General features: G+C 41.8%; 1 protein-coding gene across 5 annotated transcripts in view; it reads right to left on the reverse strand.

Annotated features, from left to right (window-relative positions):
* Window positions 1-27,141, reverse strand: part of IRF2 (interferon regulatory factor 2) — a 145,969-nt gene that overhangs the window by 90,818 nt on the left and 28,010 nt on the right. For 2 of the 5 annotated variants that reach the window (XM_021075623.2, XM_085001030.1), the window contains exons 4-5: window positions 21,369-21,450; window positions 19,345-19,702 (exon numbers count right to left, since the gene is read on the reverse strand). In XM_021075623.2, coding sequence (XP_020931282.2) covers window positions 19,345-19,566 — 222 coding nt within the window. In that variant the 5' untranslated portion in view covers window positions 19,567-19,702; window positions 21,369-21,450. Of the gene's footprint in view, window positions 1-19,344; window positions 19,703-21,368; window positions 21,451-23,837; window positions 24,107-27,141 lie in introns of all 5 variants that reach the window. The other 3 variants (XM_085001032.1, XM_021075622.2, XM_085001031.1) reach the window with 2 other exon arrangements.

Here is a 27,141-nt window from a genome sequence, read left to right on the forward strand (position 1 = left end):
TCTGTTGCCAGCCCCCTAAAGTATGGTGTTTCTAGACATTCTATCCTCAACCCTCCTATTTTCTCACTCTGCATCCTTTCTCTTTAGTGCTCTCATCCACACCCCAAACTTCAGATATTACTATTTAGTGATAATTCCAAAATCTGTAACTTCTGAGCTCTGGATGCACTGACCACCTAGATGTTCCTCAGGTGCGACACATTATTTATGTTCAAAACTAAACTCTTAACATCTTGCCCTACCATCTTTTTCTTTTCTTTCTTTTTTTTTAATGCCATAACCTGTGGCATATGGCGTTCCCCGGCTAGGGATTGAATAGGAGCTATAGCCGCCAGCCTACACCACAGTCACAGCAACGTCAGATCCAAGCCGCATCTGCAACCTACCTCAGAGCTCACGGCAACACCGGATCCTTAACCCACCAAGTGAGGCCAGGGATTGAACCTGCAACCTCATGAATCTTAGTTGGGTTCGTTAACCACTGAGCCACAATGGGAACTCCCCCCGTCATCTTGTATTTGTCACTTCACTAGCAAACCAGGAAACTGGGCACCAACTCCCCACCTTTCCTGAGCTCCTACAGCTCCCTGAGGCATGGGTTATCGTTTCCGATTTCCAGGTCCTTAAACTCATAAAGTATAGACTGAATTTCACTCTGTTCTTATGCCCTTGGATGTCAGTGCAGACTAAAGATGTAAATATGACACAAAAATCCACATGGCATTGTCATACACAGTCAAGAAATATTTCTAAGCCTTTTGACGAGATGCATGTAGTCATAAATCCCTGTGGAAAATGGATCATATAGCAAAATAGAAGCTTTTTTTGAGAGTCTCTGAAAATAAAAAACCTGACCAAACACCTTGGTCTAAAGCAAAAAAACGTTGTTTTAGCAGTCTTGTAGAATGAAACTAGAGTGATCGCCTGAGTGAGGTGTGTTTATGTTTCACCTGTGGAATGGAACAGCCCAAAAGATGATCTACCTGGATGCTTTAGGACTCATTTTTCAAGGGAATCAAGAAAGAACAATGATTACTTGTCCATGTAGCAACTGATCTCTCCATAAATGAAATTTAAAGATACAATCAAGGTTAACCCCTTTTGAATTGTTTTTTAATTTACTTTTCTAATAAATAAGAATAGTTTGATAAAAATCATCATTCAAGAAGCATTTATTGAATGCCCAAGAATTTTTTTTCTTTTTTTTTTTTTTTAGGGCTGCACCTGCAGCATATGGAGGTTCCCAGGCTAGGGGTCTAATCGGAGCTGTAGTGGCTGGCCTATGCAAGACAGCCTCAGCAACTCGGGATCCAAGCCGCCTCTGCAACCTACACCACAGCTCATAGCAACGTTGGATCCTTAACCTACTGAGCGAGGCCAGGAATAGAACCCATGTCCTCATAGATGCTAGTCAGGTTCGTTAAATGCTAAGCCACAATGGGAACTCTCCAAGAATTTTTCTTGTGAATAAAACCAATGAAAATCTCTGCCTTCCAAGAAGTCCTCTTACAGTCTAATAAACTGTTTTTTTTTAATTTAAAATATTTTATTGCTAAAAAATATTAACCATCATTTGAGCCTTCAAAAGAGTCTCAATTTTTTTGCAGATGAATAGTCTTGCCTTGGTGATCAGGGAGGTGATTGCTGAAGGTTAGAGTGGCTATGACATACAGTCTAGAGAACTGTAATGTTAATTTCCACCATATCATCCTAGTAATGTGTGGACATCACCTCCATCTATAATCACAGTCTTTAGAACTGTACATCAAAGTTAAGAGTGTGGACCGTGATGGCATACTAACTAAAGCATAAAGTATTTATACCTGTGATTAAATCAGGAGATGCCCTAATTTTTTCCACAGTATTACTGGTACCACTTCTCTCCTGGCCACCAAGGACGTCTTCTATGTTTCTATAATTCAGCAGAGGTTATAAAATCAGGCAAAATGACTGGTCCATACTTGCCAGAGCAGCTGGTCAATACAAAGCCATAGATTATAGTTTTGCTTGGCAAAGAATAGGATTGTGAAGTCCATGTTGACTACGCATACAGCCACATTAGAATTTTGTTGAAACAGTAGAACCACGAAGATGTTGAAAAAGCCATCAATCAAAGTTCAAGGACCATAGGCATCAAGTTGGAAAAATTTTGACTACTACCTCATGTAATGGTTTCTTCCATTTTACTAGAAACTCCAAAATGAAGTTCATTTTGTTGCAATTCTCTGAAAATCATGGATTTAAACTAAGTAATATATTGCCCAATCCTTAGTAATAAATATTAATTTTGTCCTGTTCTTCTGAGGAAACGAGGGAAAAAATATTCTCTAAAAGTACCAGGATGTGTGTGTGTGTGTGTGTGTGTGTGTGTGTGTGCGTGTGTGTGTGCCTGCGAGGGTGCGGTAGGTGATAAGGCAGAAATAGAGTTTTCTTGTCCAAAGGAAGGCTTTCAACTTTGAAAACTTCATAAATTGTTTTTGGCTATAATTTCTGTTTCATCCCAAATGGCTCTGAAATATTCCTTATTTCTCTAAGGTGACAAACTATTAAGTAGTGCTTTTTTTTTTTTTTTTTTTTGGCCACACCTGTGGCATTCCTCAGCCTGATGAAGCATCACCCCATCTCTGCCTTCATCTTCATGTAGTGTTCTCCCTGGATGTGCATCTGGATCCAAATTTCCCCTTTTTATTGGGACACTAGTCTTATTAGATTAGGAGCCGATCGTACTCTAATAGGATCTCACCTTAATCCACCACACCTGCGAAGACGATCTGAGGTGCTGGGGCTTAGAATTTCAACATATCAATTTTGAGAGGGACACACTTCAACCCGTAACAGATGTGAATTGTGTGATGAAGCCCCAGGCAGGGGAAAGAGCAGGGTCAGAGGCCCCGAGAAGCAAAAGGGTCTGGCACATTCTGGAAACCAAAAGAAGGTGAATGTGATGTAAGAGTCGTGAATGCGGAAGAAGGCACAGGCAGAGGTCAGGTGGGCAGAGGCCAAATCAAGGAGTTTGGGTTTTATTCAAAGATCAATGGGAAGATTTTGAAGGATTCTGTGGTTTTTAAAAGGCAGGCGGGTGTTCCCATCGAGGCTCATCACTTAACAAACCCGACCGGTATGTAGGAGGATACGGGTTTGAACCCTGGCTTTGATCAGTGGGTTAAGGATCTGGTGTTGCCATGAGCCGTGGTGTAGGTTGCAGATGTGGCTTGGATGTGGTGTTGCTGTGGTTGTGGCGTAGGCCAGTAGCTGCAGCTCTGATTTGACCCCTAGCCTGGGAATTTCCATACGCCGTGGGTGCGGCCCTAAAAAGACCCCCCCAAAAAACCCAAAAAAGCCATGATATAAATTTCCCAATTGTCTCCTTAACACCAATGAAAGGCAAGGATTTCTTAATTTGTGGATTTCTGAGAAGAATTTGTAATTGTTCTATCACTGCCCTCTTAGTTCATTCATTACATGATGAATTTGTTAAGGAAACACAACACATGAAAGATATTTTGAAACAGTTTAATCTTTTTTGTCATTTCTTTTTGCATTCCTAAGTTAAAGTGTTTCTTTCCCTTTAACTTTCTGATTTTCTTTTTTTTCCCTTTTTTTTCTTTTTCTTTCTGTCTTTCTCTCTCTCTCTCTCTCTCTTTTTTTTTTTTTTTTTTTTTTGCTTTTTAGGGCCACATTTGCGACATATGGATGTTCCCAGGGTAGGGGTCAAATTGGAGCTACAGCTGCTGGCCTGCACCACAGCCACAGCAATGCTGGATCCTTAACCCACTGAGGAAGGCCGGGGATTGAACCCAAGTCCTCATGGACACTAGTCAGCTTCATTACCACTGAGCCACAACGGGAACTCCCATCTTTATGGTATATCTTGATGAGAAAATTTCATCTTTTCAGGGATGCAGAACTGACAGAATCATGACCACTTGTTTCACTAAGTATGTGGTTCATATTATGCTTTCATGACACTTTTGGACAAGCTTCTCCCCTTATCGAGATACTGGAGGAACATTACCCTAACCCTTGTCATCTGTCACAAGGCTTACAAATATTTTACCATATCTGCACTCTTATTGGTACTTTTGCTTGTGATGAACTTAAGTATGATAGTAGAAAATGTATATGCCATTGAGGGTAAAAGGAAAAGAAAGTTTTATATGTACAGTAAGATGACCCCAAAAAGGTTGACATATGGTGAAAAGGAACTACACCAAAACAGTAATAGTGATTGTCTTTGAGTGATAAAATCATGGGTGATTTATTTTCCTATTGAAAAATTAACATTTTAAGAATAGCTTTTCCTTTAATTAATGTAAAATTTTAAGTACATTTTTATTGGTGATTTCAGAAAATTATTTCTTGATATGCTTATGATTTTTATATAAATGACATACATTTAAGATAGTTTCTTCCACTGGACTTCAAAAAAGAAAGCACTGGTTAATATATCTTATATCTTACACTACATTCTTATAAGAATTTTTAAATCTTTTTTTGTTTGTTTTGTTTTTTTAGGGCTGCACCCGTGGCATATGGATGTTCCCAGGCTGCAGGTTGAATTGGAACTACAGCTGCTGGCCTACACCACAGCCATAGCCACAGGGGATCCGAGCTGTGTCTGCGACTACACCACAGCTCATGGCAGTGTCAGATCTCTGACTGACTGATTGAGGCCAGGCATAGAACCCACATCCTCATGGATACTAGCTGGATTCATTTCCACTGTGCCACAACGGGAGCTCCAGAATTTTAAAATCTTTATCTAAAAGATATTTTTCTCTACAAAAGCTATATGGTTTCTCCCAGTCTTTTATTTTATCAAACTATTCATTTTTAATGACTCTCCAAAGGAATGTATAAAAACAAACTTATAAATTAATGTGCGCAGATCAATGGCTATTAATATGTGATACATCCCATGACTGTTATTAATATTTAAATAAGATTTTGCTTTGATTCACATCATGTTTTAAATATGCTATTTGAAAAAAGACTAAGAATTAAGAGAAATCTATAACAACCAAAGAATCTTTTCTACTTGTAAAGTTTCATTTCATTTGTATGCAAGAATATTACTATATTCTTAGCAATCAAATCCAAATTCATAGATCTCAAACCTGAATAAGGACTCTAAGAAAAATATCAAACTTTAAAATTATTTTCTTTATTGCCTTTCTTCTTTCTGGCACTTTCACATTTAGTCATTGTATTTCCTATTTTGCTTGCTCAACTTCCACATACTACAAGATTAGCAAAAGGGACAGAAAACAACTTATTTGAGGGCAGCGAAGGGAAGGATGGGTCCCCCCCACCCTCTCTCTCTCTCTCACACACACACCCCACGGAGCAGAGGAGGGTTTTCTGCGTGCAGAAACTCAATTCAGAAGACTTTTCCCACAGAAATAGTAAGAAACCATGATGTACGAGTGTACAGTTTTCCTTTATTATTATTATGGGTTAAAATAAGAGCTCGTGAGCTGACCCTTGGATACGCTGTTTTCTAACCTTGTACATGTGCGAAACTTGCATTCGGAAATCTAGACAGCTGTTTTTCAAATGACACCATGAGGGCACAGTGGGTTGTGTGGGGCTGGGGCTGTCCACTCACCTCCGAAAGACCGTCCTCAGTGATTGGACGACTTATCTGTCATGACAAAATCAGAAAGAATGTGAACGTCTGTCACTAACCGAATGATTGAATAAACGGGTTGATCCATTCTGTGGGATGTTATGCACCAATAAAAAAGAACAAATTAAGAACGTCTGCTGTTCTGTACAGGGGACCAGGACACATTATAAAGAATGAAATCAAGATGCAAAGAAATATTCACTTTTTTTTTTTTTTTGCCTTTTCTAGGGTCACTCCTGCGGCATATGGGGGTTCCCAGGCTAAGGGTCTAATCAGAGCTGTAGCCACCGGCCACACCAGAGCCACAGCAACGTGGGATCCGAGCCTCATCTGCAACCTACACCACAGCTCACGGCAATGCCGGATCCTTAAGCCACTGAGCAAGGCCAGGGATCAAACCCGCAACCCCATGGTTCCTAGTCAGATTTGTTAACCACTGCACCACGACGGGAACTCCCAAGAAATGTTCACATTTTGATCGCCTTTTTGCAAAGACAACAGTGAACCCACCCCTGCCCCCCACAAAATTTTTGAATTTGAAAGGATAAAGGTAAAAAGGATAAAGGCATGGATACAAAGCTGTTAATATTGTTCACCTTAAGAACAGGTGGGTTGCTAATTTTTTCTTTATTTTTGTATGGGGGGGAATGCTAATTTTAAAACCAAATGAAAATTTGGAAACACAGACCAGATTAAAGAGAAAAATTGAAACCACTTTGATTTTTAATTTCTGTTTTGTTAGGTATTACGTGTGTGTGAGAAAGAGAACTGCCCTTGATAATTCATTATAAATAAACTTTTCTTGACTGTCCACTATTTTTATGTCACTTTGGGGCCCTTCTGGCAAGAGGATTTTAGCCCAGAGCCACCCAGACCCACAATGGAAACACGTTTAAACCGGCTGGTGTTTCACTTCCCTGTGGGACCTGCCTGCTCTCCCTGTGGGAAAGGCCCTGAGTAGACTTCTGTGTATTTTCCGCTACCTACATGATAAGGAGGAGTTTCCTAAAGTGTAAAACCGTGGGAATAAAGGCTGCTGCTCTCATGCCAGCTTGAGCCCTGTTCTTGTTAGGGGTCCTCTGCCTCACCTCGGTGAATTCTCCTACATCAGCTGAAAGAACCGCTCAGCTGCCCTCCAGCAGGCTGGATGCACTCACAGGAGGGCACCCGGCAGCTGGTAGAGTCTGGCCCCAGGGGACACGTCAAGAAATGCTGTGTATGGAGTTCCCGCCGTGGCTCAGCGGAAACAAACCCAACTTAGTATCCATGAGGATGGGGTTCAATCCTTGGTTAAGGATCTGGTGTTGTTGTAAGCTGCAGTGTAGCTTGCATCTGGCATGGCTGTGGCTGTGGTGCAGCTCTGATTTGGCCTCTGGCCTGGGAACTTCCACCTGACAAGGTGTGCAGACCTAAAAAAGACCAAAAAAAAAAAAAAAAAAAAAAAAGTGCTGCATGTCCTTGGGCTCAAGGTTACTTGGACATCCGTGACATCAGTTTCATGGCCTGAGGAAAAGCAGGACCGTAGTTTTCTCTGTTCCTCTCCTGAAGATAGGTGTCCATTACATCAACATGACACATTCATCAGCCAAGCACAAAAGCAAGCAAATCTGCACAATACATGCCAAAGCACAGCAAGGACCGTGCTTTCCTTACCAAAGGAAAGGCTTCCCGGAGGTAATGGAATTTGACCTGTACCTGAAAGAACAGGTTACAAATAAAGGAGTAATTAAAAACAGATTCGTGTGTGTGTGTGTGTGTGTGTGTGTGTGTGTGTGTACACTTAATAACCGGCTTTATAACATCCTTCACAGAAGGTTTTGGACTTTGAAATGTCCTCTCGTCCCACACAAACACCCATCTAATAAACCCATCTGGCCTATAGTCCAGGCCAGTTCTGTGTTGAGGTCAAAGGGATTTTGTTGAATTATACATTAATTATATTGGTATAGTTACAAAACTAGTTTTTTCAATTAAAAATTGGATATGGAGGGGTGGGGGTGGTAGAAAGACTCCTACATCCAACATGTGGAAGAAATATGTGCATTTAATAAGATCTCTAAGGCAGCTCTTCAGTCACTAAAACTACATGCTGAGAACTCTTTCCTTGAGATTCTTTAACTGATTCCACAGGAATGAAAGAGAAAAGTTATAGACACCAGACCAGTGCCTGCAGCTGTCAAGTCCTTGGATGCACTTAGGTTAGGGCGTATGTCAGTGGACAGGCCGATGTAATCTAGTGGACCTGCTCATGGCCACATTCACGATGTAAATAAGAGTAGCCTCAAGTTATTTGTTAACTCAGCAGTCCACTCACAGGTTACTTTAATTACATGGCTGTGACTCTTCCATGATACCAATCAGCCAGTGAAAGCTAAAGAAAATATCTAATGTCCAGATGTTCAGCTTGTGGTCATGTAGGCAAAACACCTGGGCCCTAAACTAGTATTTTATCCAGATGATGACCTACAACTCTTTTTCTATACAGTTTATTTCTTCCTATTTGCCAATATAAAGCTCAAATGAGTTTAAAATTTAATTCATCTCCAAGTTCAGGCTTTAATGAAACAAAAATAAAAAGAACTATAAGAATTCATAACATGGCAAGTCATGTTTTTTGCTACAAAAACGTGGGGGGACTGGTTTCAGACTGACAAGAGTAAAGACATAGCCACTCAACCATCTTCTCTCAAAATACACCAAGAAACATCAAAGAGAATAGGTTAAAAAAAATGCATATGCATCATTAGGAAACTAACAAATGTCTGTACCCACAATATATGGAGACAGAATTTGGAAAGAGGAAATCAAAGACGGAGCAGAGAGAAGGAAAGTCAAACCTTAGTGTCTGCAAAGAAAGTTGGAGGAATATCTATGAGCTAATTTTCCATACAGAACCCAGAACAGCACAGGAATGGGGGAAACTGGGCAGGGGGCAGCAAGATTAAATTGACCCCCCTAGTTCTCCACCCCCATCCAGTTCCCAAGCTGTATGTTGACTTCTCTTCTCCTCCAGACACTGAAGTGAGCAGAGGTGGAGTTCTATCTGAAGTAAAAGAATTCAGGGAGTCTGTGTATGGAACAGTGAATTCTCCATTTCCTTTCTACTGCTCAGACCCAGATCACCCAGAGTAAAATTCCAAGAGAGGAGATTGGAGGGTGCTACCCCAGAGAAAATACTCGCAGTGATATTTTCAGAGCCTCAGTAAAGACATCAACTGCCACCCCCACCCCCCTCCGTTTGCCTCAGTGAAGACCTCCAGTGAATAAGACCAACACATGTATACAGAGCTTCTGGTCAGCTCAGCTTTTTGGTGATTTACTGTTAACGGAGAACACTGAAGGGCTAAGAGACACTCTAATATAACCATGATGAAAACAAACAGAATAAAGAACTCAGAGGAAACAAAGATGATTAGGAAAGAAAATATCAAAAAAGTTTAATATCATTAAAGATATGGGAGAAGATCATCAACAAAATAAGAGCAAAATGATATAAAAAGGAACAATTAGAGAATAAGAAAAAGTTTCTAGAAATTAAAAATATGACAGAAATTTTAAAAAGTCTGTAGAATAATTGGAAGATAAAGTGAAGTAAATCTCAATATAAAGTATAATAAAATGGTAAAGAAATGGACAAAAGGAAAAATAAGAAAAAATGGATACTCAATGCAAGAGATCCAATATATAGTAGAAATGCTACAAAATAAGAATTGATGGAGTTCCCATCGTGGCTCAGTGGTTAACGAATCCGACTAGGAGCCATGAGGTTGCAGGTTCGATCCCTGGCCTCGCTAAGTGGGTTAAGGATCTGGCATTGCTGTGAGCTCTGGTGTAGGCTGGCGGCTACAGTTCCGATTAGACCCCTAGCCTGGGAATGTCCATATGGCATGGATGGGGCCCTAGAAAAAACAAAACAAAACAAAAAGAAATTCTACAAAATAAGAATTGAGACAGTAATAGACAGGAAATTAGCAGAGGCATAAGAAAATTACTCAGGAAAATTTGAGGAACATGATTTTCCAAATTTAAAAGGCACTACAATGTCTAGCACAATATGTAAATGAAGATATGATGACATGATGTGAATACTTTTTTTTTTTAAGTGCTGAACCCACAGCATATGGAAGCTCCCAGGCTAGGGGTTGAGACAGAGCTGCAGTTGTTGGCTTGTGCCACAGCCACAGCAACACCAGGGCCGAGCTGTGTCTGTGACCTACACCACAGCTCATGGCAACGCTGGATCCTTAATGCTCTGAGCAAGGCCAGGGATCAAACCCTTGTCCTCATGGATTCATTACTGTGGAGCCACGACAGGAACACCTGTGATGTGAAGATCTAAATCAAGACATCTCACAATTAAGAAATGAAGAGACAGTTTGGAAGTAAAAGAGTAATAAGGACTAGACAACCTGCAGTAAACAACTAGAAAACTGGATAAAACAAATGAAACAACTGTTTTTCAGGCATTGAGCAACAGCCAGCATGGTTCAATGATCCTCGAGAAAAGGGAACCAAATAAAAGGAGCCCTGCACTTTCTGTTGGAGACAATTTCTATACTGCTGTTGCAGGGATAGGGGAACCCAAATAGAACCGGGGAAGAAATTGAGGAAACAAAGGTCAGACATCAGAGAGGCTTAGGCAGCTGGAAGCCGTGAGGCAGAGTTCTCAAAAAGAGGTGGTAATATAGAAAAAGAGCTTCAGGAGTTCCCATCATGGCTTAGTGGGTTAAGATCCAACTAGTACCCATGAAGACAAGAGTTCGATCCCTGGCCATGCTCAGTGGGTTAAGTATCTGGCATTGCCATGACCTGAGGTGTAGGTCAAAGGCTCAGATCTGGCATTACCATGGCTGTGGTGTAAGCTGACAGCTATAGCTCGGATTAGCCTCCTCACCTGGAAACTTCCATATGCAGTGATTGTGGCCCTAAAAAGCCAAAAAAAAAAAAAAAAAAAGAAGAAGAAGGGAGGAAGGAAGGAAGAGCAGAATGAAGGAAGCTTCAGAAATTTGGATGGTCCCCACTAGTGTTTGCTGACTACTGACTAGGAATGTGGAAACAGGTACTCCAAAAGGCTGGATAAAGAATGATGGAGCATGGTAAACAAAATATTCCCAGAGCTTACACAGACCTTGGAATGGATCAAATTCCCAACAGGCAGAAGGGAGAGGCCTTACTGATCATCCAAGGTATTTATGCCTCTCTGTTAGGGCTGAACAAACCCTGGAGTGAAGACCACTTTCTACATGTCTTATAAAAATTAAAAACAGATTCCGAAGGGATAAAGCTGAAATGCAAGTAAAATGTCTTGCTTATAACAAAGCCAAAAACTCATTAAAGACAAAAAACCAAACAACAGTTCAGACATTCAGCTACACAAAATACACAATGTCTAAAATCTAATAAAAAATTACTAAACATGCCAAGACGTAAGGAAATATGACCCACAATCAAGGGGGAAAAAAGTAATATGAAGAGGTTTAAAAAAAAAAAAAAAGCCAGAGCTGATGAAACTAACAGACAAATTTTTTCAAAGCTCTTATCATTGTGAACACATATTTAAAGGAAAATATGAACTTAATGAGAAAAAAATGGAAGATAACGAAAAGAACCAATGAAAATTCTAAGATAAAAAGTACACCATCTGAAAGGAGAGTGTAACTGGATGAACCCAGAACCAGATCTTGGTTTCCAAGTCCATTCTTCAAAAAAAAAAAAAAAAACCCAGAGCTTCTTAGAGATATGAGACTCTAGGGCTGATGCAAGGAATACACAAAGATGACCTTCGGTGGGTGGGGCGGGGGGGGGAAAATAGAGGGATGTCAAAGGGACACGGGAACCAACTGAAAGGTCTATACTGAAACAATTTGAACAACAACCAAAAAAAAAAAAAAGAAAGAAAAAGAAGAAGAAAAGAAAGAGTATTGGATTATAACCCAATTTATATTTATAAAATAAATATCTATGAGTCCACATATATAAATCGATAACAAACAAATAAATGCAAATACTCATATGGATGAATTTCAGGTCATTTTATCTAGGTTCCACTCCCTCGAGGAGATAGAGCATAACTCCCATCCCTTAAGGGTGAGATGCACATAGTGAATTCTTTCCAAAAAGCACACTGTGGAAATAGGGGCTAAGGAAACTTTAAAGTGGAGAAACTTGACAAAACTCTCCCTCAGCCGAGTAATCAAAGTGAACATCATCAGTGATGATCATGTTGAGAGCATAAACCCCTAATATGATGTAATGAGAATAACTCTGTGGCCTTCCTCTGAAAAACCCCTAACTCCAATGTACAATACAGAGTAATGGCCTCAAAAATGTCCATATTCTAAATCTCAGAATGTATTACCTTATGGGAAAAGGACTTGGCAGGCAAGATTAAGGATATAGACTTGTGGAGTTCCCATCTTGGCGCAGGTGAAAGGAATCCAACTAGGAACCATGAGGTTGCGGGTACGATCCCTGGCCCTCGCTCAGTGGGTTAAGGATCCAGCATTGCCATGAGCTGTGGTGTAGGTCGCAGACATGGTTCGAATCCCATGTTGCTGTGGCTGTGTTATAGGCTGAAGGCTACAGCTCCAATTAGACCCCCTAGCCTGAGAACTTCCATACGCCCTGGGTGCAGCTGTAAAAAGACAATTAAAAAAAAAAAAAGGATACAGACTTGTGATGTGGAGGATTGTCCTGGATTATCTGGGTGAACCCAATCTAATCACATGAGTCCTTAGAAGTGGACAGCTTTTACTGCTCTGTCCCCAGAGATAGAGAGATGTGACGATGGAATTAGGGTCAGAGACTGAAGGGTCAGGGAGAGTCACTCAGTTCCTAGATGAAGGGCCACCAGCCAAGGAACTGTAGATGGCCTTTAGAATCAAAAGGCAAGGACACAGAATCTCCCAGAACTTCCAAAAAGGAACACAGCCCTGCTGCCACTTTGATATTGGCCTAGGGAGACTCATGTCAGATTTCTGACCAAGAAAATGGTAATGCATTTATGTTTTGTAATTTAAGCCACCAAGTTTGTAGTAATTTGTTAGCACAGCAATAAAGAAACTAATACTTTCACTCTCACCATGAGGAAAATATCAGACCAACCCAAACTGAGGGACATTCCACAAAATACCTTCTCAAAACTCTCAAAACCATCCAAGACAAAGAAGTAGGAGAAACTGTCACGACCTGGGGAAGAAGCCTAAGGAGACACAATAACTATAAGCAATGTGACACCCTAGATGTGAAAAAGGACATTAGGTAAAAACTGAGAAAGTCTGAATGAAGTATGGACTTTAGTTAATAGGTAACCTATCAGTGTTGGTTCATTAGTAGTAACAAATGTACCATGGCAATGTAAATGTGAGCAAGAGGGAAAACTGGGTGAGAAGATTACAGGAACTCCCTGTATGATCTTTGTAATTTTTCTGTCAATCTAAGACTCTTCTAAAATAAAATTTTATTGGTGTTCCCATCGTGGCTCAGTGATTAATGAATCCGACTAGGAACCATGAGGTTGAGGGTTCAATCCCTGGCTTCGCTCAGTGGGTTAAGGATCTGGTATTGCCATGAGCTGTGGTATAGGTCGCAGACGTGGCTTGGATCTGGCGTTGCTGTGGCTTTGGCGTAGGCCGGTGGCTATAGCTCTGATTAGAGCCCTAGCCTGGGAACCTCCATATGCTGCAGGTGCAGCCCTAGAAAAGGCAAAAAGACAAAAAATAATAATAATAATAATAATAAAAAATAAAAATAAATAAATAAATAAATAAAATAAAAGTTTATTTTAAAAAATTCTCTGGATAGGAAAAGCAGAAGATTAGGCACAAAGGGCCAGGGAATATGAAGTGATAGCAATATAATCTATCCATAATGAAGCAATAGAGATTAAAAAACAAACAAACAAAAAAAAACTGAGGAGTTCCCATTGTGGCTCAGCGGAAATGAATATGACTAGTATTCATGAGGATGCAGGTTCAATCCCTGGCCGCGAACTCAGTAGGTTAAGGATCCAGCGTTGCCATGAACTGTGGTTTATGTGGTGTAGATTGAAGACGAGGCTTGGATCTGGTGTCCTTGTGGCTGTGGCATAGGCTAGTAGCTAAAGCTCTGATTCGACCCCTAGCCTAGGAACCTCCATATGCTGGGGGTGCGGCCCTAAGAAAAAAAAAGATTAAATAAAAAAGTCTGAAAGAAAAAATAGAGAACGAGTGACCATTTGGGACAATGCAAAGCAATGTGACATGTATCTATAACTGAAATCCAAGTAATAGAGAAGGGGGGGGAGGCAGAAAAACATCTTTGAGGAAATAATGACCAAAAAAATTCAAGTTTGATAAAAACCATAGATGCAAAAATCTCAACAAATCTTAGGCAGGACCATCAATCAAACAATAAAACACAGTGAGGCATATCATAACCAAATTTCTGAAAACACACGATCAAGAGAAAAATCTTAAGAGCAGCCAGAGAAGAAAAAGATATTACATAAAAAGGAACAAAAATAAAGATGACAGCTGACTTAGTTAAAGATCTGGAAATAAGGTCATTCTGGGTCATTCTGGTGGGCCCTCAATCCAAAGACAAGTGTCCTTAGAAATGACAGAAAAGACACATCCATATGAAGACAAAGGCAGGGACTATAGTGATAATACCGCAAGCCAAGGGATGCTTGGAGCCTCCAAAAACTGGAAGAAGCGAGAAAATACTCTCAGAAACCAAGAACTATGGTCATATTTATGCTTTTGCTGTGTATATAATATTAATAACTACTGATTAGCCACCTCTCCTTGCTAAGTACACAAAAACATATAGGTATAAAATATTTAACCCTACAACTGTGTACTAAACATCCAGATTCCAGGCTGATTAGATTTTTATCATCCCTTATCTCAACCTCTTGGTCTTTTATCATCCCTTATCTTAACCCCATATGGGGTCCAGGGTGATGCATCCCCTTTCCCAAGTCAATAATTTGCCAATATCAGGCAAATTCCTGACAGTTTCTTACATTTTTATGCCAATTCATTGCCAGGTGAGAAACTGGGAGAACATGGAAAGAAGCATATAAGCCAGTTTTGTTATTAACTCTGGCAAAATGATCAAGTAAGCTTGTTTTTTTCTCTCTCTCTCTATACCCAAGGATAATTTTTATTTTTTTATTTTTATTTTTTATTACCCAATGAATTTATTACATTTATAGTTGTACAATGATCATCACAATCCAATTTTATAGGATTTCCATCCCACAACCCCAGCTCATCCCCTCACCCCCCAAACTCTCTCCTTTGAAGACCATAAGTTTTTCAAAGTCTGAGTCAGCATCTATTCTGCAAAGAAGTTCAGTCTGTCCTTTTTTCAGATTCCACATGTCAGTGAAAGCATTTGATGTTGGTGTCTCATTGTATGGCTGACTTCACTTAGCATGATTTCTAGGTCTATCCATGTTGCTAAAAATGCTATTTCATTCCTTTTAATAGCTGAGTAATATTCCATTGTGTATATGTACCACATCTTCTTGATTCACTCCTCTGTCGATGTACATTTAGGTTGTTTCCATGTCTTGGCTATTGCAAAGAGTGCTGCAATGAACATCAGAGTACATGTGTCTTTGGGAGTCATGGTTTTCTCTGGATAGATGCCCAGGAGTGGGATTGCTGGATCAAATGGTAGTTCTATTTTTCATTTTCTGAGGAATTCCCATACTGTTTTCCACAGTGGTTGCACCAATTTACAATCCCACCCACAGTGTAATAGGGTTCCTTTTTCTCCACACCCTCTCCAGTACTTATTGTTTGTAGACTTTTGGATGATGGCCATGCTGGCTGGTGTAAGGTGGTACCTCATGGTGGTTTTGATTTGCATTTCTCTAATAATGAGTGATGTTGAACATCTTTTCATGTGTTTTTTGGCCATCTGTATGTCTTCTTTGGAGAACTGTCTGTTTAGATCTGCCCATTTTTTGATGGGTTGTTTGTTTTTTTGGTATGGAGCTGCAGAAGGTGTTTATAAATTTTGGCGATTAATCCCTTGTCAGTTAATTCATTTGCAAATTTTTTCTCCCATTCTGTGGGTTATCTCTTCATTTTGTTTAGGATTTCCTTTGCTGTGCAGAAACTTTTAACTTTGATTAGGTCCCATTTGTTGATTTTTGTTTTTATCATCAATACTCTAAGAGGTGGATCTGAGAAGATGTTGCTGTCATTTATATCAGAGAGTGTTTGGCCTATGTTTTCCTCTAAGAGTTTTAGAGTGTCTGGTCTTAAATCTAGGTCTTTAATCCATTTGGAGTTTATTTTTGTGGATGGTGTTAGGGAGTGTTCTAATTTCACACTTTTCCATGTGGCTGTCCAGTTTTCCCAGCACCACTTATTGAAGGGGCTTTTCTCCATTGTATATTCTTGCCTCCTTTGTCATAGATTAGTTGGCTGTAGGTGCGTGGGTTTAAGTCTGGGCTTTCTATCCTGTTCCACTGATTTATATTTCTGTCTTTGTGCCAGTACCATACAGTTTTGATGATTGTTGCTTTGTAGTCTAGTCTGAAGTCAGGGAGCCTGATTCCTCCAGCTCCATTTTTCTTTTTCAGGATGTCTTTGTCTATTCTGGGTCTTTTGTGCTTCCAAACAAACTTTAAAATATTTTGTTCGAGTTCTGTGAAGAATGTCCTTGGTAATTTGATAAGGATTGCATTGAATCTTAGGTAGTATAGTCATTTTGGTAATATTAACTCTTCCAATCCAAGAGCATGGTATGTCTTTCCATCTATTTGTGTCATCTTTGATTTCTTTCATCAGTGTCTTATAGTTTTCAGAGTACAGGTCTTTCGTCTCTTTAGGTAGGTTTACTCCTAGGTATTTTATTCTTTTGGATGCAATGGTAAATGGGATTGCTTCCCTAATTTATCTTTCTGATCTTTCATTGTTAGTGTATAGAAATGCTGTCGATTTCTGTGTGTTAATTTTGTATCCTGCGACTTTGCCAAATTCATGGATGAGCTCTAAAAGTTTTCTCATGGAGCCTTTAGGGTTCTCTAGGTATGGTATCATGTCATCTGCAAATAGTGATAGTTTAACTTCTTCCTTTCCAATTTGGATTCCGTTTATCTCTTTTACTTCTCTGATTACTGTGGCTAGGACTTTCAAAACTATGTTGAAGAGTAGTGGTGAGGGCGGACATCCTTGTCTTGTTCCTGATCTCAGTGGGAATTCTTTCAGATTTTCACCATTGAGAATGATGTTTGCTGTGGGTTTGTCATATATGGCCTTTATTATGTTGAGGTAGGTTCCCTCTATGCCCACTTTCTGAAGGGTTTTTTATCAGAAATGGGTGTTGGATTTTGTCAAAGGCTTTTTCTGCATCTATTGAGAGGATCATATGGTTTTTATTCTTCAGTTGGTTAATGTGGTGTATCACACTGATTGATTTGTGGATATTGAAGAACCCTTGCATTCCTGGGATAAATCCCACTTGATCATGATGTACAATCCTTTTAATGTATTGTTGGATGCGGTTTGCTAGTATTTTGTTGAGGATTTTTGCATCTATGTTCATCAATGAAATTGGCCTGTAGCCAAGGATTTTTTTTTTTTTTTTTTGTCTTTTTGCCTTTTCTAGGGCCGCTTCCCACGGCATATGGAGATTCCCAGGCTAGAGGTCTAATCAGAGCTGTAGCCACTGGCCTATGGCAGAGCCATAGCAACGCGGGATCTAAGCCACATCTGCAACCCACACCACAGCTCATGGCAACGCCGGATCCCCAACCCACTGAGCAAGGCCAGGGATCGAACCCACAACCCTGTGGTTCCCAGTCGGATTCGCTAACCACTGCGCCAGGACCGGAACTGCAAAGATAATTTTTAAAAACCTTTTTGCCTTTTTTTTTTTTAAGGGCCGCACCTGCGGTATATGGAACTTTCCAGGCTAGGGGTTGAATTGGAGCCACAGCCTCTGTACACCACAACCACAGCAACACTGGATCCAAGCCTCATCTGCAACCTACACCACAGATCATGGCAACACCAGATCCCTAACCCACTGAGTGAGGCCAGGGATCAAACCTGCATCCTCATGGATATTAGGTTCATTACTGTTGAGCCACAATGGGACCTCCTAAAACCTTTTTGATATATCAATCCTTTTTTCCAGATTTAGTAAGAAATAATTGACATCCATCACTGTATATTTTAAGGAATATATATAGCATGATGGTTTGGCTTATACATTAATACTTTTAATGAGGACAACTAAATGTGTTTTCAGAGAACCTATAATGCCAGTGATTTTTATTATTTTTTTAATGGCCACACCCATTGCATATGGAAATTCCTGGGCCAGGGGATTGAATCCAAGCCACAGCTGTGAACTGTGCTGCAGCTGCGGCAACACGTGAATCCTTTAACCCCACTGTACCAGGCTAGGGATTGAACCTGTGCCTCTGCAGCGATCCAAGCCACTGCATTCCGATACTTAAGCCATTGCACCACAGTGGAAACCTGAAGCCAGTGATCCTGATAAACCTTAGTCTGTAGAAAAATTTTAGCTATTTCATGAGGCTCAACAAAAATATGAATATACATACACACACATGTATCCCATCGGAGTCATTAACAAAACTGAAGCATGTGTCCACTGACTTTTGATGATGTTGGCTGACCTTTTTTTAGTAGAATGAGTGATTTTCCTGAGAGCAGTGAGAGATTGGGACCAAACCAATTTTAGCATTCTTTTTATCACCAAAGAGGGAAGTATAGTGTAGGGAAGGAGCATATACTGAGTACATACTATGTACCAGGCACTCTCCTTAAATACCCTATAACCCTGATGGCTCACTCCCTTTGAAATTGGGAATCTAACCTCGTTAGTGCAGTAGGTAGCATGTCGGTCTCATAATTCCCATTTCAGTGTCTGTCATCTCTGCCTGGTCTGCTGGAGCAGGGTCCTTACTGGTACCTCTGCTTCTGCTTTTGTCTCCTGACAGTCGACTGTGGACTCAGATGTACCAGAGTATTATTAAAATAGATCACGTCACACTCCTGCCTAAAGCCCCTTGGGTGTTTCCCACAGCAATTAGAATAAAATCCGTACTTGCTTCCATGGCCTACAAAACCCTGTGCGGGGTCTGGCCTGAGCCCACTTCACACTCTCCCACCCTAACTGGGTCTACTTTTCCCCCCACTCACTCGCCATGTGTTACCCCATGGTCAGCAAACCACAGCCCCACAGGCAAAATCTGGCCCTCTGCCTGTTCTTCCACAGCCCCTGAGCTGAAAATGGCTTTTACATTTTTAAACAGTTGGAAACAAAAGAAGAACACTATTTTGTGACATGTGAAAATGATATATAATTCAAATATCAGTGTTTATAAATAAAGTTTTATTGGAACACAGCCATGCTCATCTGTGTGAATATATGTCCAAGAAGATTTTAGGGGCTAAAACAGCAGATGGTTGCCAAGACCGAATGACCCTCAAAGCCTAAAAATACTTACTAGCTGGCCCTTTGCAAGAAAAGTTTGCTGCAATTCGTTTTCGTCCCACTGGTCTCCTTCCTGTTTCTAAAACTTACCCTGCTCATTATCTCCTCAGGGCTTTCTAGTTCCTGTTCTCCTTTCCTAGAATGTTCTTCTCCGGTTCTTGGCATGGCTTTTTTGTTCCATCAGATTTCACCTAACATGGGCAAAACCAGCAGAAGTTCATATACTATCGGACTGCATCTCTTACCTCTAAGAAGCTCCTTGGATAGAGAGAGTGGATGGAAGAGTCCTTCTTTCCTCTCTGGGAGCAGCGAGGAAATGAGAAGCTTTCTGGAGGCCAGGGTGGGCTCTGAACAACGCCGATATGGAGATCCCACCTGCATTCGGTGTGAATGAATGCTCCTGACCTGCGCACCAGGACCATGAGGCTGGAGGTGAGCTCTGTCTCCTGGACCTTCCTCACGGTCATTCCAGCCACAGCTCCATCAGATTACAGCTCTGTGTGTGTGCATGGCCCAGAATTCTTGGTGTAATCTGTGCCCAGGGCGCGGAGGATGAGGTGTTCTTTCATGACCGCATATTGATCTGCAGAAATCAGTTGCCTTCTGGATAAAAGGGATGGGAATTTAGCGTGTGGTGGATTCAAAGCGCACGGCCCTTAGACCAGAAGACCTCCTCTCGCCATCTCAGCTGCAGAACCACTCTGAGCCAGGATCCTCTTCTCTAAAATACCGATTTGTCTAAACCTCTTAGAGATTCTTAAAGGTCCAATGAGAAAACATTTGTAAAATTGCCTTGTAAACTATGACTTAAAAGAATATAAGGTTTTTCACTCACCCTCTCTTAATACCATGAAGCAAGAAGGCCAAATTCTACCCAATAAACACCATAATTTGTGACAGCCCCCACCCCACAGTGAAGCCTGTTTAAAGTCTCAGTCTGTCCTTAAATGTATTATTCCGTTCTTAAAATATATAAAGTGTGCATACAAGATTTTAAGGGATGTTGGAGGCAGCAAGGAGAGAGGGAGTTTCTGAAAAAGAAGCCACAGAGATAGTAGATCACGGCCAGGCAGAGAGAGAAATGCATTGAGATCTCCTTCACATCTATGTGGCAGTTTTAATTTGGAAACAATATATTTCCAAATGCAATTCAGCAAATGGGGTTCAGGGTAGGAATGATTTTTTGTGTAACTGAGTGTATTAATTTCAAGGGGAGCCTTCTGACAGAGGCTACTGGGAGGCCGGGTTGAATTGGGATTTAGAAGGAAATGAAGTAAATCCACAGAGAGTGAGGACAATGCTGGACCAAGGCTGTTCTAACATAAGCTCATTTATTTGTAAGGCCTGTGTGAGGGCTCTCGCCGCCATGAGAAACTGCTCCCTGGGAACTTATTTTCTCTATAAAATTGGGACAACATGCTCTACTGCCCAGGCCGTTGCGTGGAGTAGAGATGATGCACGGAGAGCACTTTGCACTAATCCTGCTCAAAAGGAAGCTCTTGTCACTGTGCTAAGCTGCCAGGTCAGTCACTACTGAGACACACTTGACATTAAAGTCATGTGTCTTGGAGTTCCCACCGTGGTGCAGTGGGTTAAGAATCCAACTGCAGTGGCTTGGGTTGCTTTGGAGGCGCAGGTTTGATCCTTGGCCCTGTGCAGTGGGTTAAAGGATCTGGTGTTACCATAGCTGTGGTGTAGGTGGCAGCTGTGGCTCGGATTCAATCCTTGGCCTGGGAACTTCCATATGCTGCAGTTGTGCCCATAAGAAATTAAAAAACAAACAAACAAACAAACAAACAAAAAAAAAAACGCGTGCCTTTACCGGACTGCAAAGATAGCAGTGTGAAGGCTTAGCTGATATTAGAAGCTGGCAGATTCTATGTGGGGTACCTGGAGATGATTCACGATGAATACCAGAGGAACAGAAAGAACCAAGATGTTTCCGCAGATGCCAAGGTAGCAGGGAGGGTCCTTATTTGGAGTGAGTCTGGGGTCTGACTCAGGTAATTTGTGCAAGGCACCCAGAGTCATAGGAATCGTTCAGAATGGGATGCAGGGCCCAAGGAAAGAACACTAGCTGAACTGAGCATTAGGTTGGAAAGGTAAGGACAGGGAGCAGAAAGCAGGCCACATGCCAGGAAAGGCCTAGATGGCAGACTGGGCTACCTGGAACTGGGTGAGGCAGGGGGCTCTTTCTTCCACAGCCACTGCAGAACTAGCTGACGTGCAAGGTCGGTAACCTTTCTCACCCCTCCCCACCCACTCAGACCTGTCCTCCCCTTCCTGGATGGATCCTTGCCAAGCTGCCTGTCCCACCCCAGTGCTGTCCACAGCTCTGCTCTTTTCCTTACCTGCAAAAACAAGAAAACCAAGAAGTGAGCAGAAACTAGGCCTGGTGAAATGCCACCCATCCTGGCCAGCAGCTACAGGTGAGCAAGGAAAAGTCCAGGCCCCTAGCAATCTGGAAGATCCCCTTGGTACAAGTGGATCCCATGTGGCAAGGGCCAGCCCCCTTGCCCACTTACAAATCGATCTCTCAGCATAGATCTCTATAGCAACCCACCAAGCGTCTTTATAAAATTTGAGGCTTGGAGGAGGCAAGAGACCAGCACAGGTTCTGATGAGAATCAGACCTGAGGCCTAGTTTGTACTTGCTTTATTCCACCTCACATGCATCTCCGCTGCCTGACTGCCAGCATCAGCTGGCAGACAAGATCACCACACAATCATTCAGTATTACTGGCCAATGTATGAGAGATGAGGACAGTTTAGGATTATCAGTAAAGAATGTACAAAACGGTAGGGTTTGCGAAAGATGAATCCTGGATATTTTTTAAGACTTTGTGTAATCTTTCATATACAAGTGGACAGTGTGAATTTCCAAGAAGAAAACAGAGAGCATGTAGCATTTCTCAAACTTTATTGTATTACAGGAGTTCCCGTTGTGGTGCAGTGGTTAACGAATCCGACTAGGAACCATGAAGTTGCGGGTTCGATCCCTGGCCTTGCTCAGTGGATTAAGGATCCAGCGTTGCCGTGAGCTGTGGTGTAGGTCACAGATGCCGCTCGGATCCCGAGTTGCTGTGGCTCTAGTGAAGGCTGGCAGCTATAGCTCTGATTAGACCCCTAGCCTGGGAACCTCCATATGGCCGTGGGAGCAGCCCTAGAAAAGGCAAAAAGACAAAAAACAAAAAAGAACTTTATTGTATTACAGAAAATGTTATGGGCTAAATTGTGTTCCCCTCCAAATTCAGATGTTGAAGTCCAAAACCATAGGACCTCAGAATGTGACTATGTTTGGAGATAGGGCCTTTAAAGAGGCAATTAAGTTAGAGTAATCAGAGTGGGCTCTAATCCAATGACTCACGGTGTCTTTTTTTTTTTTTTTTTTTTGTCTTTTGTCTTTTTGTTGTTGTTCTTGTTGTTGTTGCTATTTCTTGGGCCGCTCCCGCGGCATATGGAGGTTCCCAGGCTAGGGGTTGAATCGGAGCTGCAGCCACCAGCCTACGCCAGAGCCACAGCAACGCGGGATCCGAGCCGCGTCTGCAACCTACACCACAGCTCACGGCAACGCCGGATCGTTAACCCACTGAGAAGGGCAGGGACTGAACCCGCAGCCTCATGGTTCCTAGTCAGATTCGTTAACCACTGCGCCACGACGGGAACTCCTCACGGTGTCTTTTTTTTGGGCCACGCCCACAGCGTGTGGAAGTCAGGGATCAAATCTGTGGCAGAGCAGCAACCTGGGCCACTGCAGTAACAACACTGGATCCTTAACCCACTCCCTTCAAGGGAACTCTCAGTGACTAATATCTTTATAAGAAGAGATTAGGGCACATAGACAGCAACCCATGTACACACAGAGAGATAAACATCTGAACACACAGCAAGAAGGTGGCCATCTGCAAGCCAAGGAGAGAGGCCTCGTTAGCCCCTTAATTTCAGACTCCCAGCCTCAGCACTGTGAGAAAATACATTTCTGTGATTTCAGCCACATAGTCTGTGGTACTTTGTTGTGGCTGCCCTGCTAAACTCATGCAGAAAACCTATTAGCATGTTAGTGATTAGTTTGGCATATTCTGGGATAGTATTAATAATCATTTTAATAGTTTTATTAAAATTTATCCTAGGAGTTCCCATCGTGGCTCAGCGGAAAGGAATCTGGCTAGCATCCATGAGAATGCAGGTTTGATCCCTGGCCTCACTCAGTGAGTTAAGGATCTGGCGTTGCTGTGATCTGTGGTGTAGGTTGCAGATGCGGCTCACATCTGGCATTGCTGTGATGTGATGTAGGCCAGTGGCTATAGCTCTGATTTGACCCCTGGCCTGGGAACCTCCATATGCTGCTGGTACAGCCCTAAAAAGCCAAAAAAAATTTATTCTGGAGTTGATCCATTTTTATTAGTCACCTAGTATCACTGATTTATAAACACTAACTTCCCTTACCTTTGCATGAGTTCTGTGCACCTGTTGCACACACATCCTCAGATGGCCAGACTCTGCCATTACAGATAGACAAATGCTTTCTATGCATTGCCCAGCTATGCTCCTTATTATGCTGGCTGGTGGTTTTGTGTGATGTCAGTGCAGCTAAGCTGGAACTGTGCATCCCAGAAAACCTAGGCAACATTTGGAAGACGGAAGTGACCTGGTGGCCATGTTTACAGAAGTTAGAAGGTTGATGTAGGGCCTGGCACTGTGGTAGCTCACACACAAAACAGTGCCTCTGCTGGCTGACCTGACATTGCAGGGCTGCAGCTCAGCCTCCAGCTTCAACTGCTTCTTCAGCTTCTCTGAATGCTTATTAGGTTTGGATGAAACTCCACAGCAAAGTGCACCAGCTCTTCTCTAGGTCAGCTTCATCATCGAAGTTGGAGGACTGGAAGCACGAGAGGCCAAGGCAGCAAGCAGGGGTTCTAGTACATCCATCCACACAGCTTCCAGTTTGTGCCTGCTGGCTTCACGTCTCCACCTCACATCAATCTTCCCCTCATGAACTGGTCCATCCTGCTGATTTCAGGCCCAAGTCTTGACTTAGTACAGACAGACTACACGGACTGCATAACTGGCTCCCATAATCGCATATGTTCTAACCCCCTCCAATACATTCCTTGTTTCCATCAAAGTGGTTTTGCTCCTCTGATCAAACTATGCTGATACACATTTTGGAAGCAGACTGATATAATAAAAACCTAGAGCATTTGCACTGACTTTGGGACTGACCTTGAACGTCTGTCAGTGAAGGCTCAAATAAACATAGGGAAAATATTGTTGGAGTCTGGGGAAAAGTAGACATTTTTATATAGTGGTGGGAAGTTTAGCAACACTGACACTTGAGGTAACTTGGAAAATAGAAACCATACGGATGAACTGTGTGACCTCACCAAGGAAATGTCTAAGAACAGTGTTGCCAGTGCCACCTGGCCTCTTCCAGCTCTTGCAATAAAACAAGAGAGTATAAAGATAAGCTAATGAATAAATAATTAAATATAAAGGTGAAAGGTCTTGCTGAGTTTGAAATGGTTTTTCATTCCCAGATGACAAATCTAAAATTAAGAAATGGCTTCTAGATCTGGTTCTGGTCAAGATGGAGTGAGCAGATTCCATGGTCTGTCTCCCACTGATTCAACCTAAAAACCCTAGACAGAATACATAAGGCAACTAATGAAGACTCGGAAAAGAAATAATAGTGGGTAGATTGGGGAGGAAAGTCAAAACTCCAAGAAAATCCAATAAGATGGTGAGTGTCTTGGATTTTTTTCCTTCCACATCTCTTGGCATAGTTGCAGGACAATCTGGGACTCAGAATTACTCAAGTTGTACAGTCAGAAAAAAGTCCAAGAGAAACTCTGATCAAAGGAAAGGACAGAAGGAGTCATGAGAGAATTCCTCTGTTTTTGCTCCTCCCAACCTGTCTTGATGCCACAAAACATTGAAATTCAGGGGTATTGGGGAAGGGATAAGAGTAGCTTGCGTGCAGAAGTGGGTGGCAGAGGGCAGACTGTGGCAGACTGTATCACCCAAAAATGGCCATAACAGTATCTCCCATCCCACACTCTCTTTTAACAACATGATCTTGCCATCTCCCATCAAGAGGTGGAGTCTAGGAGTTCCTGTCGTGGCTCAGTGGTTAATGAATCCGACTAGGAACCATGAGGTTATGGGTGCGATCCCTGGCCTTGCTCAGTGGGTTAAGGATCCGGCATTGCTGTGGACTGTGGTACAGGTCACAGATGTGGCTTGGATCCCGAGTTGCTGTGACTATGGCGTAAGGCCAACAGCTGTAGCTCCAATTCGACCCCTAGCCTGGCACCCTCCATCCATATACCATGGTGTGGCCCTAAAAAGACAAAAGACAAAAAGGACAACAACAACAAAAAGATGTGGTGTCTATGTCTCTTCCCCTTGAAACTGGGTGGACCTTTGTGACTACCTCAATCAACAGGGTATAGCAGAAGTGATACTATGTGACTTCCAAGAATAGATCATAAAAAGTAATGCAGTTTTCTCCTGGATTTTTCTCTGGGTACTTGCTTTTGGAGCCCAGCTTCCATGCTGTCCAAAATCCCAGACCATGCAGAAGTCACAAGTAAGTGTTCTGACAGACACCTACAGCTAAAGTCCCAGCTAACAGCCAGTGCTAACCCCAGATTCCAGCCCCAGTTCCCACCTGGCTGCATCCACATAAGAAACCCCAACCAAGAATTCCCTGCCGGCACCAAATCAACCCCACAAGTGTGAGAGATAATAAGAATGAATGATTTTTGCTGTTTTATGTTACTGAAGTTGGGGTGGTTTGTTAAAGAGCAATAGGAAACTAGAGCAAGGATGATAAAAAACAGCTGCTTTTGTGTCTTGTCATCAACTCTCAGACTTTTTCCAGATCTATCTTCCTACTTCCTACTTCGAACAACCAGCCCTACCTCTTGGTTGCTAAAGTTTCTACACCCTGTTGTTGTCATACTGTGGTTTGCCCTTCTCACCTTGGCCTTTAGTAAGACCACTGACTTCCTCATTGCCCAGGGAAGCCCAGACCCCAGACACTGACACTAGGAATTGTTGCTAAGATCCACCCCCAGTAACCTCACCCATCAAATGTGGAACCAGTAAAGTAGGAAGGAGGGCCTTCCATGAGGTGGGAATAATAAACCTCAATAGAGCAGGAGCTTTGTAATGCCTCGTGAACATGGGCAAGAGTAATGAGAGTAATTATTGTAATTGAAGTATTGCATTATGGAAACCTAAATAAATGTTACAGAGAAAGAATAAATAATAGAAGGGAGAGAACGAAGAAAAGAAAAAGAGGAAATTAAAAGGAGATGGGAAAAAAATGAAAAATAAAATAGATATGGGGTCAGAGAAATAGGGGAGGAAGAGATAAAGATCCTGAAATGAGAAACAGAAAATGAGGAGAAGGAAAATCAAGTCCAGACCCCAATGCTTGAGAAGGATACAAAGATACATGCCGAGGGCATGCACTTGAGTGGGCATGAGCCAAGGGGCTGTGCAAAAATGGACTAGCCCTTTACTGTGCATAATCCATACTTCATTTAAAAAGTAAACAAGAAAAAATATACTAACTAGACTGATTTATACTGATCTTACATCTTTGCTGTTAGAACAGTAGCATTCAAGTAAGTTATTATCTATAAACAATGCAAAATGATGAGATTTGGAGGTGGGACCTAAAATTTTGAGTATATTATTGGAAAAGACTTTATAAGGATGACTCTGTTTTCCATGGTACATACAAGAGATTGATAGAACATATTGAAGGATGGAAGTTGGCTTCTAGACCATCTGTTAGGACATTAATCATAAAGGAACAAAGCATACTATGCCATTAAATAAATCATACTGAAAGAAGACAATAGGCCTGATAAATGTAGAAATAAGCAACAACAAAATAAGCAATACTGTCCACAGAATGTGTCCTCCCTTTACGGAGAGACACCAAACCAAGGAAGCAAGTTCTTTCCTACCTGCAGTGCTTTGTACAATAAATGATCACCGTGTAACAGAGGACAAAGGGAGGCCAGGAC

Source organism: Sus scrofa, chromosome 15 (assembly GCF_054392235.1).
Source record: "Sus scrofa isolate SSC_HxYL_T2T_F1_AM1 chromosome 15, Sscrofa_HxYL_maternal_Yorkshire_Landrace_v2.0, whole genome shotgun sequence".
In the NCBI taxonomy this organism is placed as follows: Eukaryota; Metazoa; Chordata; class Mammalia; order Artiodactyla; family Suidae; genus Sus; species Sus scrofa.